Below are 12271 nucleotides of genomic sequence, written 5' to 3'. Positions count from 1 at the left end.
ACACTTGCTTGGGTGTGGCTTGGGAATGTCAAATTTTATCTTCAGAGTCAACCTCCTTGGCCTGCTCAAACAGCATGTGTTCCTGTATATGTAATATTAGCAATGCCCTGGAGGAATTATTTCTATATATTCGAAAAGTAGAAACACAAACAACAGTATACAAGTTTGTTGGGGCAGAAACCAAGCCAGCTTTGTACCGCAAGTCCATTTGTCAAAAGTTACTGAGGAGCTAGGAGCATAGTCAGGCACACCAAGGTTGGTTTCAAACATCCTTTTATAAAGTTACGTTTCCTTCCCACGTAGGTTAGTGTATTGCTTTGTTATTTTAACGAACTACTAAGTCAACGTTTTTTGTTTTTTTGTTTTTTTCAAGAAGTAGTAATATTAAACTTACAACTAGAAATGACTTGTAAGCCATATGTTTCTGTCAAAGGCTCGACTCATATCCGTACATCTCCGATGTGGTTCTGGGGTCCGAAACCAAATGGGGTCGCATTACCCATAGCTTTTCTGCAGAAAAGGCTTCCTCCTTCAACCTTCTACTTTGTGTTACCATCCACGTACCTCTCCAAACAGTAGAAGTCACCCACCCTGGGTTCTGGGATTTCCTTCGCACAGACTTCTGGGAGATGTAGTCCGCACCGCTGTGACCACTGGGAGCCTTCCAGGAAATCCCCTTCTGACTTCAGGTTTGTACTTGTGCCTCTTCCTCAAAGTTGGGCGGAAATCCTATGCGGCTATCTATTCCAGTTGTCTCTGACAAGAAGGTTGGTCCAGTCAGCAGCGTTGCTTGGGGCTCTGTGCGGGGTCTGTGTCAGGGAGGTTGGTTCAAGGAAGCAGCATAGACTGGGGTGGGTGCCAGAGCAGGGCTCTGTCTTGGAGGGAGCGCTTCTGGGCTGGGTGGGAGGGCGGAAGCAGCTGCCAGGACTTGCTGTGCTGAACTGGCTGGGACCGCTGAGGCTGCAGTTTTGGAGTGAGGGGACTGGCCTTTTGGGATTGTGTCCTGAGTGAAGGTTTCCTTTAGAACACCGAGAGCAGCCCGAGTCTGCCTTGGTTCTCTGGTACACTGGAGCAGCTTGGTAGTGGGGGACTAGATTGCAAACTAATGGTGATGAGCTGACTACCTGCTCCTGAGAGAGTGCCAGAGCCCACAGACCTGCATTGCTGGAAACGCGCATTCCTGGCTGCCCCCATCTCACCTGGATGCTGCCAGAGTCCTTTGTGTCTTTAGAGTAAAAGGGTTTCTGGTCCCCGTGTACTCTGTAGCCAGCTTATAGCAATGGCCTTGAGGTCTGACTGTGTTCACTTTTCTCTGCCAGTAAAGAATTAAGAGAGGAAAAATCCGAGGTACTACAGGTGTCGTTTAGGGGAATTCTGGGACACTGCCAACAGATCTGCCTGAATGCACTGAAAATCTTGGACTAGGGTTGAAGAAACGCATGGAGTGGATACACTGGCAGGAATGTCTACAAGGCAGAGTGGGATCGAGACGAGCTCACATCATGTTTCACCTTGAGGGCTGTATTTTCTAAACTTTTGAAAGGACCTCCATCCCTACTTTACAGTTGAGAGTTTTAAAAAAAGAGATAATGTCCGCTTGGCCCACAATGGTTCCGGTCAACATGACATTATCAGGGCTTGGACTTGTTGAAGAAGTTTATGAACATTGTGTATATTTCTGCCAGTGTTTCTGTTATCTTGTAGCTTTGCTGCCCATGGTAATATGAGGTATAAAAGGGCGGTGAATAATAAACTTGAGGCTGCTGTGGTATTGACCAGCAGTCCTCCCAAGTCTATTTCTTGGCTCTGCATCTTTTTTCGGCCTCTCCTGTCTTTAATCCTCACTCCACACTCAGAGACTCTTTGACACTTGGCACAACCTAGGAGTTGCTGCTTCATGATCTGTGTTGTATGTATTTTAAGCACTGTGTAGTATAGACAGGCTGGTAGGGAATGGGGAGTCTGTATTGTTTGGAACCTGATCAGGAATCCATCGTTCTCTTTGCCTCTCTCTCATGTTTACTTCCCATCAATGTCCTGTTAATCTTTAGATCTGCCCGACTCTCTGAAAATTTATCTCTGATTGTCACTGACAGGAGATGCAAGAGTTCTTAAAACATCTGCGCTGTCCTTTCTGTTGCTCTAGACTTCCTCTAGGATGGGCTTCCATTGAGTGGAATGTAACCATCGAGCTCCCAGTTATTGGAAGGATAGGTAGTAATTGTTAATGGGTGGAACTGTTCCTGCCTCAGGTCAGACATTATTTGCATTTCTTTCCCATTGAAAGTGAATTTTGCAAGTCTCTGATTCCCCTGCAATGTTTGCTGTTAATTGTACTGGCTATAATCCCCACAAAACGGTATCCTGTTTACAGGTCCCCGGACCTCCACCCCCAGGGTCTCACAGGAGATTGTACTCAAGACAGCAGACACTTGCCCATGCAGAATGGAGGAAGCCAGTGCTGGCCAACATAGGGAGTGAGCCCCGCAGTTAATTCTCCATTGTGAGCATGCTCTGATTCTCTCACAGAGAGTTGTTTTGGTCTTTGCTCTGCTCTGGGCTCCTGCCATTCTCCACATTGCTGGTTTTCCCGTGGCCTTGGTGATGCAAACATTAAAAAAAGTGTAATCTGCTTTTTCATACTCGTAAAGACAGGATCTTTCTCTACTAGCTGTACAGAAGGTTTCAAGACCTTTCAATTTATTTTTCCCTTGAGAAACTCCTATTCACCAAAGTGCTTCATTATGCCGGTTAATTTTGGAGATGTTCTGGCCTCTTTATTGCTGCTGAATGCTGCTCATTAGACAAAAGACTATTTTCTGCGCAGTCAATCTTTAAAGAAAATATAATTTTGTTGTCCTATAAACTCTTGTGACAATAGCTATTCCCTCTTCCCAAGGGTGCAATCACCTTGCACTTCAGACAGAAGACTCACGGGATTGCAGTTGGATCTGACATGAAGATCTGAACAGGGACGAGTTATCCATACAGATTTAAGGTGCTTTGCCAGGTTCCAAGGGAGAGAAGAAATCAGTAGCCCTGCTTAGCTCTTATACCAGTGTGCCACAGCAATGTCCTGTATGTCATTCCAGCCGTAAAGATGCCACAGTGCCACTCAATATCTGACCTATGCAGAAGCTGTCCAATGGGACTTAAAGCCTCATCAATAGAAGTTACATCATGCTTAGAAGCTGCCGCAGGTGACTTGTTAGGTTGAAACCTTAGAGGGGAACATACTAATGCCATGTTATTAGAGCATCCTAAGATCTCACTGCATTCTGATTGCTTTTCCTTAGACCTACACATGAGTGTGTAGCTCTTACTGTTCAAAGCGCTCCTACACATGAGTGTGTAGCTCTTACTGTTCAAAGCGCTCCTACACATGAGTGTGTAGCTCTTACTGTTCAAAGCACTCCTACACATGAGTGTGTAGCTCTTACTGTTCAAAGCGCTTCTGGCTGCATCAGAGAGAGCTCTGCAGAAAACTGAAACTTAACAAAGCCCAGAGGACTATGTATGATCTTGTGATCTGACCCAATAGGTATGTCTACAATTTCTGCACATACTAGCCAGGGAATATTTCTGGAGCAGGAGCAGTTTGAATATGAGGACCAGAGGTCCATGTCAAAACCAGAGGTTTGCTGTGAGTTTATTGATGATTTTAATTAATTATAGTTGTGATATTATTCATTGGTCTTTATTTCAGGAAATGTTGTCCTTCTGGGATGTAGCCATTGATTTCTCTCCAGAAGAGTGGGAATGCCTGGAGCCTGCTCAGTGGGATCTGTACAGGAATGTGATGCTGGAGAATTTCAGCCACCTTGTGTTCCTGGGTGAGCATTGTATCTATAGAGAATTCCTATCTCACCCCTACCATCAACATGTCTCTTCCCCGCTTTGTACAATATCTCATGGAAGTATTTCAACAATGAGTTTCATACCCATCATTTGAAGAAAAATGAGGGAGGTTGCTGTACAGCTAAGAAACATGTCATTGTTTTTCCTCACTGTGTTTGAAATGTCTGTGTTGGAAGCATGCCTCCTTTGCTCTTGTGGGACTGTTAGAAATGCACCGGCATCAGGCGTGGACCACATTTGTTAATGAAATTGTTTCTCTATTCAGTTTCATGTTTTCCCTCTAAAGAAACTCAGAATCAGGATATTGTACATTCCTTTCTGTATTTTACTGTCCATGTCAGAAACCCTTGAAGGAACTAATTGTCTGCAGTTATTTATTGTATCATGTCTTTCCTTATAAACACTGTACTGAAAGAGAGAGTAAAAGAACACTGAAGCAATCTTAACCTCTTGTTCTCCAAACAGGTCTTGCTGTCTCTAAGCCATTCCTGGTGACATTTCTGGAGCAAAGACAAGGGCCTTGGGATATGAAGAGACAAGGAGCGGCCACTGTGTACCCAGGTATGTAGGAAAGTGGGTGTCAGGGGACAGAGTTCAAGTCCAAAGATCCAACAACCACCCAGGCTTTCCCAAGTGCCTTGAAATATGTATTATGAACATCATTCTTTAGGTCTCTCTTAAACATCTCTCAGACATTTATGGTGGTTTAAGTCTCTTAGGATTTATATTTTGCAAACAGTGTGCCCTGTGCACGAATTTACAGGGACTTCCAAGGCTTTTCTTGTTGCTGAGTCTCTATTGTAGTGTTTAACACTCAGGGAAATGCAACTGAGTATTGGTCAGACCAGGAGTCACTTTTTTGATGGTGTTAAGGCAGACTTGTGCCAGAAAGCTCTCATACTGAAGTGAGCATGTCTTGGTTAATAAAATCAATGATACGGCCGGGCGTTGTGGCACACGCCTTTAATCCCAGCACTCGGGAGGCAGAGGCAGGCGGATTTCTGAGTTCGAGGCCAGCCTGGTCTACAGAGTGAGTTCCAGGACAGCCAAGGCTATACAGAGAAACCCTGTCTCAAAAAAAAAAAAAAATCAATGATACGTTCCCATGACACAGAGGCAGGCAGAAGCAGGGAGCTCATCAATTTCCATTCTGTTGATTAGGACAAATTGGGCTGGGAAGCAGTTGGATAAATTCAGACTAACAGGAGTCCCTTTGGACATTTCATTTCTCACTGATCTTATGTAGCATCTGTCGAATATTGTCTCACAGTCTGCTGAGGACTGCTTATAGAATCAGACTCAGCTCCAGGGCAGGGATTAGCTTTGGTAGGGGGAGGAGAAATGAAAGCAACGGACAGGGCAGGGCCATTTGAACTTGCATGTAGTTCCCATACCATTCGGGTGGCAGTGTTGGTAGGAGGTTCCTCTGTACACAGTATCCTCAGTTTTCATATAAAGAGACACTGTGTGCAGGGTAATTGCATTGAGTGCTTGCATTTGAGACATCTAGACTGTGGTGCTGAGTCCAAGATCCTCCTCAGCATGAGAGGATCCATCCCCTGCCTTGTGAGACAGGAGGAGTAATCCATCTTCCCTGCAGATTAGGAGTAGGAGTTCCTAGTCTGGCTTACAGGTCAGAGGGAGACAGGCGCAGCAGATGCTGGCAAGTCCTGTTCCCCATGCTTCCTTATCCTATGATGAGGCTAGCATGCATTTCCTCTGATAGGTCTGTGTCCCATTGGACAGTGTGCTAATAGTAATCGTGTTCTTCTACCCTGGATGTGTTCTGTCATGCAAGCTCAGTGGTATGTTAGCCTTCTTCACTCAAGCGTTCAGTTTCATTAACCAGTTTATAAACCACACCGGATTTTGAATATTATGCCATACTGAGTAAACTTTAAGGTGACTATAAATTTGTTTGAGCTCCCTGTTTTAGGCTAAACTTTGACATGTACAGAGGACTGTATAATGGAACATTGGTATTAGTCACTTACTTCAGTATTGTCTCTATGAATGAATTACATTTGAATTCAGCATGAATCCAAACACAATTTGGGCACATTGACTGTCACTCATTAAGTGGATCATCATTACCAGATATGGCTTAAATATATTTTCTGTGGCACTTACAGTGGATTAGTGACTCTCATCAGATTAAAATTTTAATAAATGAAAGAAATTATCTCTATTAAAATTTTCAGCCTCAAAAATTACAATTGTTGGGACTTGAGAAATGGCTCACCAGTTAAGATCACTGGTGAACTCCCGAGGAAGAGTTCAGTTGCCAGCGTCCACATGGCAGCTCACAAGTGTTTGTAACTTCAAATCCAGGAGATCTGACACCATCACACAGACATATATGCAGACACGCATTTAGCAAAACACCAATACATGTGAAATAAAAATTAAATTAATAAAAAAATTACAGTTTCTGAACTGCAAACCTCTTATCTCTTAGTAAACTTGAACATAAATACACCCTGGAGGAGCTGGGGGCCTCACTGTCCTGATCTCTTTGTGGTGCCCCTTTCCACAGTCCAGGTCAGTCCTCCAGACAGTCTCTGTGCCTTGTTTCATTTCATCAGGAAAAATACAGAAAAGACAATAGTATGTCTGGCCTTTCCAAGAATGAAAAGGCATATAAGTAATTATCATTTCTTGGCATGACACCATTTTCCATGTACTTAAAGTTTAAGAAAGTTAGTGAAGACATAGTGACTAGATAGACATCTTTAAGTCAGAAGTGTTTTCTAACCTGAATAGAAGTTTATAACTTAGGAACATAAATAAATTTGACCACTGACTGTATTTTCTTTAAATCTCTTTTCCTATAATGCCTATGTTTCTTAGTCTGACCTAATGTGACCTAGCCTCATGGTTTTGTACATTTGTCCCCCTCTTTATTTATATGATGAGCATTATTTTAAATAATTTAATCTTTTTATTAGAGGTATAATTTCAAATATGAATTCTTTGAATCTTCTTAAAATATTTACACTGACCTACACAGAGAAAAGTTATATGCCAGCAAGAGGTTTAGAGATGTCAGTAGACTTGGAAGAGAGGCATCTTTTGTGAACAAAGATGGGAAGGAGAGTATAGCAGTTCAGTCTGTAACTGACTGAAGAATCAATTAGCTGACCTTGCCTATTACACCCATTTCTGAAGGAATCCGAACATTGAACAAGGCCAGCTGTGATTGTATTTAGCAGGCACAACTAGACTTATGAAGATGGTAGTTGTTCAGCTTAGTAGATACTGTGCAACATCGGCTGAATAAAAGAAGGTTCCAAGCAACCTACACAGCGAGGGTAATTTGATGAATGAATTTGACCTGTGCACGTACTGGTAACCTATTGTGCCTTGACAGTTTCCAGGGAAACCCAAGATGGTCCTTATGGTTTAGTTAGCATGTAGACTTACCATAGTCACTAAGTTGATGATTATAGCATCATCAGAACTTAGTTATGATTTTGGAGTTATTATCAAGATACTTTAGCATCTTTAATCTAATTTAAAGGTGTGCATTCCCTTAGTTGTTCTTACTTTATACAGCTTTCTACCATTATATAATTACTAGCAGCCTCTTCTGGAAACAGTTCACCTCTTAGCTGTTCTCAAATGCATGGTATCTTTCCCCAGACTGTCCTGATGTTGTCCTTCTACCTGTCACAGAGTCAGGGAGCCAGTCTGTCCCTGGACAGATACTGTCGGAGAAACTTGAGTCAGTTATACTTGAGCCTTGACTCGGTGGGGCTTATCCTATCCCTGGAACCAGGTTTTCATTGAGCTAAAAAGCCAGAGAGAAAATACCTTCTTGGAGGACCAGAAGGACTAGGTCGCATTTTGGTGTGAGAAATGACATCGGTCATTCCAGTACCCTCTGGCCCTCATTTACTTGGTTTTAAAAGCTGACCCACAGTTGCATGATACCAGAGGCAGGCCAGTGTCCTGAAATTTCAGACGTTTTCATTCTATCTATTCAGACCATTCAAAGAGTGGCTCTTCCCAAGCTCCAGGTTTGGAGGCCGCAGGACAACATTTTCTCAGCAGTATTGCTTAGCTTGGGTGAGCTGTCGGCTAAAAGTCAGGCCAAATGGAGTCACACTGGGCAGTAGCAGTCTCTGCACTGTTTGCACACAAATGAAAATTTGTGTACTTTACTGTATGAAATCATTGTAAGAAACTAACAGCACACTTAAGTGTGTCTCAAGTCATTTACGCTCATGCTAGTGAAACTGATGTCAAGAGCTCTTTGTGAAGGATGAAAAGTTTCTAAAATTTTTTCCTATCACATAGTCAATAATAAGAATTTAACATGCATGCCTTCTGTGGATACATAATTTGAAGATTAAACTATGCCACTTGGAGTGTGTGTTTAATACCTCCTCAATAATTTTCAGAATTTTGTGGATCCAAGATTTTTTTCCTTTGTCCTTTGGTCTTGTGTATCGTTGTTTCTGAGTGGGCGTTGCCTATCATCACATGGTATGCTCACCCTATATATTTTGTTCTATTTTTAAAATACCTTGATAGAACACTTGAGGAGAGTGTAAGATAAAAATACCTATAATCTTTGCTTCTGTTATATTTCCCTTTATGGATAACCACGGATCTGCCATTGTCATGCCTTGTTCATTGTCTCTCTACACTCAGTGCTCAATGGTTATTTAATCTGATAAATTAATTAGTTTTAGAAATAGGTAATTTTATTGGCAGGACTGGTGTCCTTGGCTGCCATTAATACCAGCACTTGAATCATGGTAGCAGGTAGATCTCTGAGTTCAAGGCCAGCCTCATATATGTACCAATTTCCAGGACAGGCAGTTCTACAAAGAAACCCTGTCTCAAAAAAATCTGAGACCACCCAAACAATATAACTAATAGATAATTGAGATATCTATTCATTGACACATACGTTGCTCCAGCAAAATTTCTGTTACTCATGGGTGAGCTTGATATTTATTATTCTGCCTTGATATTTCTCAAGTATATATTTTCCATTCATCAGTATAAATCATAAAATACTGTCCCAAATCCTTAGGCTATATGATTTAATCTTGATGTGGACAGTGTACTTGTTATGCAACATATCTTTTATACCTTCCATAATAAATCTTTTTACTTAAGATAAAAGTGTGTTCATCCTATCTCACACAATCATAATTAACTTTTTCTTTGTTTAGGCTTGGCTACTTTAAAATTTCATGGATGTGTGGCCTCATAATATCTATATTGCTTGAAAGGCTTACTTCTGGTAGTAAAATGACCTTACAACTTATTTAGGCATTTACCTTTGAATAATATGCCATTATTTCTATGTTCTCTTTGATTATACTCTTGCTCCAGTCAAAATACACATTGTTTCAACCTACTATATTTGTGAATTTTCCTCAGTGCCACACGCATTGAAATATACTGTGGATTTTTATTTATGCTTTAATATATATGAGTTAATGTCTTCATTCTTAAAAAATAGGCCTTCTAATAAAAAAGAATATTGCTTAACTTTTGTTCATATCTCATCTTTGGCTCAACAGGAATAACACCCAATGATCCTAACAATTACAGCAAACTGACTAATTGTAAATCGCTCCTTATTACACAAAGAAGAAATCATATAGGGGAGAAACCCTACAAGTGTGGAGAATTTGGTAAGGCCCTTAGTTCTCATAAAACACTTTCTATACATCAGAGACTTCACACTGGAGACAAACCTTACAAGTGTAAAGAGTGTCATAAGGCCTTCAGTACTCGCTCATCACTTTTTATACACATGAAAAATCATACTGATGAAAAAATCTACAAGTGTGAAGACTGTGGCAGAACATTTTACTATCTTTCAATGCTGAAGCAACATCAGAGAATTCATTCTGGAGAGAAACCCTACAAATGTGAAGAATGTGGGAAATGCTTTGGCTTTCCCTCGTTCCTTAAGCAACATCAAAGACTTCATTGTAGAAAAAATGCCTACATGTATGAAGAATGTGTCAAAAGATTTCCCCCTCCTCTACCGCTTCAGGAACATGAGCAAATCCGTACTGAAGAGAAACCCTACAAGTGTGGAGAACGTTATAAAACCTTTCGTTATCACTCAGCCCTTAGGATACACAAGGCAGTTCATACGGGAGAGAGACCTTATAAGTGTGAAGAGTGTGGCAAATGTTTTTCCTCATCTTCCTGCCTTAAAAAACATCAAATACTTCACTCTGAAGACAACCCTTACAAGTGTGAAGAATGTTATAAAGCCTTTCGTAATCACTCAGCCCTTAGGATTCACAAGACAGTTCATACTGGAGAGAGACCTTACAAGTGTAAAGACTGTGGCAAATGCTATTCCTCATCTTCCTGCCTTAAAAGACATCAAATACTTCACTCTAAATACAACCCCTACAAGTGTGAAGAGTGTGGCAAATGTCTTTCCTCATCTTCCTGCCTTAAAAGACATCAACCAATTCACTCTGAAGACAAACCCTACAAGTGTGAAGACTGTGGCAGATGTTTCTGCTCATCCTCATCTCTTAGGCGACATCAAAAATTCCATTCTGAAGGCAATCCCTATAAGTGTGAAAAATGTGACAAAAGGTTTTCATGCTCTGGAAGTCTTCAGGAGCATCAAACAACTCATACTGGAGAGAAACCATACACTTGTGAAAATTGTCACAAAGCCTTTTGTTATCGCTCATCCCTTAGGAAACATAAGACAGTTCATACCAGAGAGAAATCCACACAAATGTGACAAGTGTCCTAGGGGCTTTTCCTCATCCTCATGCTTTGTACAACATCAAACAATTCACTCTGAAGACAATCCACACAAGTGTGTAGAATGTGTCAAAGCCTTTGTTAATGTTATAGCCTGATCGACACATGACAGTTCATCCTGGAGAGAAATCCTACAGAGGTCTCCTATCATTATCAATTGGTTCTGAAATTATTGTATTTTCATCTTGTAAATTGAGAATTTATTGATACATAAATCTGATTGGTTAATTATGAGCTTCTAGAGACTTGTTCCTACTGGATAAATGGATGTTGTCATGGCTGACCACAGAGTGGACAGTCATGCGGTGGGGGTGAGGGGGTGGGGGCTAGCCAAAGAGTTTCCAGTGGCAGGAGAGTTGGAAGCCTGTTAATCCAGCCCTTGACAGAGAGTTGGCAGGCTGAGAGAAACTGAAGCATGGAGAGTTGGCAGTTTCTTTTTTAATTCCCTCAATGGTCATTAAAAGTTTATACTTCTTCAGCCCTCAAAAGACCTCAACTAATTCATACTGAATAAAATTTTGTGTGGCCTGTGGTAAAAATCATTCCTTTGCTTCAAAGCTTATCCAACTCAAATCAACCCATAGGGTAGACTATTAAGTGAATTAGTTTGGAATGTCAACACCACCATCTTACTCCCAGGAGCACAAATGTTGAGAATGTCATCAGAGAACTGTAGAGACTTCTCTTTACTATAACCTCCCAACCAGTGTGTTCTATAGTGTGCTTGAATATGGCATGGGTTGTTGCATTTCTTTCTTCTGTAGCTACAGGCAAAACTGTTATTATTTTGTAACGTGAGATCTGGCCCATTGTATAGTTACTGTCTTTTTCCTCAGTGGGGTCACGCAAGCTCCCCCAATAATGTTTCTCTTGAGCATGTAAAAAGCTCGATAAACTCAGATGTCTCACTTTTTGTAAATTGATCTGCACTGGTTCTAACCTACGTTGAATGGGCGTTAGTGTTTCTCTCTCCAGGAAATTCTAACAGAACACACTGAAGTCATATTTAGTTCCAGAATGAAGGATCTTTATTCACTTTGATTACAGAACAATGTTTCTCTTCTTATTCCAACTTTCATGTCATAGAAACTTGACAGCGAATTGAAATATGCACATACTCAGTAGAAGGGATGCATTTGATTGGTGAATATCTGATGTCAGTTGTGAAACATAGTGCAGTTCTTATTTTATTATTGATACAGATCCTAAAAAGTCATCTCAAACTTGAGTTTACTAATTTGGGTAATATGGGCAATTAAAACCTAAAAGTTAACAATTAATTTTTAAGTGACTAAATGTCTCTAGTATACCTAAAATTGTAGTTTTAGTCCTGGTAAGTACAAGTGAATTTTAATTATGGAGATAAGTTAGGATGGAGAGGCCAATTTATATCTCTCAATCTTTAGTCTTCTGTCTATGCTATTGAAGTATATCTTAAAAACACATACCTCAATACAAGATTAAAATTAACTTAGTGTATTGAATATAACATAAAATTTAAAATCAACTGTAATTATATTTTTAAAAATCTTGGTCTGAGAAATATTTTGGAACTAAAGGCATTAAATCTACAATATTCTTAGACGGCAGGACAACCCCAGGCTCAAGAGTACCACTCCTCTTGGACAGGAAATAGACCCTATCAGAGTAA

The 12271-nt window shown here is 40.7% G+C and overlaps 1 protein-coding gene across 9 annotated transcripts; it reads left to right on the top strand.

The window, feature by feature from the left end:
- Positions 1-545: 545 nt before the first annotated feature.
- Zfp429 (zinc finger protein 429) lies at positions 546-11539 on the top strand. 9 transcript variants are annotated; one of them, XM_030247427.1, is made up of 7 exons: positions 687-767; positions 1320-2503; positions 2900-2998; positions 3093-3200; positions 3707-3833; positions 4324-4419; positions 9399-11539. In XM_030247427.1, exons 5-7 carry the CDS (start codon positions 3710-3712, stop codon positions 10595-10597), a joined length of 1419 nt encoding a protein of 472 aa, XP_030103287.1. In that variant the 5' UTR covers positions 687-767; positions 1320-2503; positions 2900-2998; positions 3093-3200; positions 3707-3709; the 3' UTR covers positions 10598-11539. The 9 variants fall into 9 exon arrangements, with proteins under 9 accessions (XP_030103286.1, XP_030103290.1, XP_030103291.1 ...); XM_030247426.1 differs by having other exon boundaries at positions 546-689; positions 2900-3200; XM_030247428.1 differs by lacking the exon at positions 1320-2503 and having other exon boundaries at positions 682-767.
- Positions 11540-12271: the final 732 nt, after the last annotated feature.

Source organism: Mus musculus, chromosome 13 (assembly GCF_000001635.26).
Source record: "Mus musculus strain C57BL/6J chromosome 13, GRCm38.p6 C57BL/6J".
In the NCBI taxonomy this organism is placed as follows: Eukaryota; Metazoa; Chordata; class Mammalia; order Rodentia; family Muridae; genus Mus; species Mus musculus.
This window is presented reverse-complemented; position numbering and strand designations above follow the sequence as displayed.

Bases quoted from the DNA above. Each gene is read 5' to 3' on its own strand.
- Zfp429 (NM_001080941.1), top strand. From the start codon at position 732: ATGCGGCTATCTATTCCAGTTGTCTCTGACAAGAAG. The intron at 768-3,706 runs GTTGGTCCAGTC...TCTTTATTTCAG, and splicing joins CAGTTGTCTCTGACAAGAAG to GAAATGTTGTCCTTCTGGGA. The intron at 3,834-4,323 runs GTGAGCATTGTA...TTCTCCAAACAG, and splicing joins CAGCCACCTTGTGTTCCTGG to GTCTTGCTGTCTCTAAGCCA.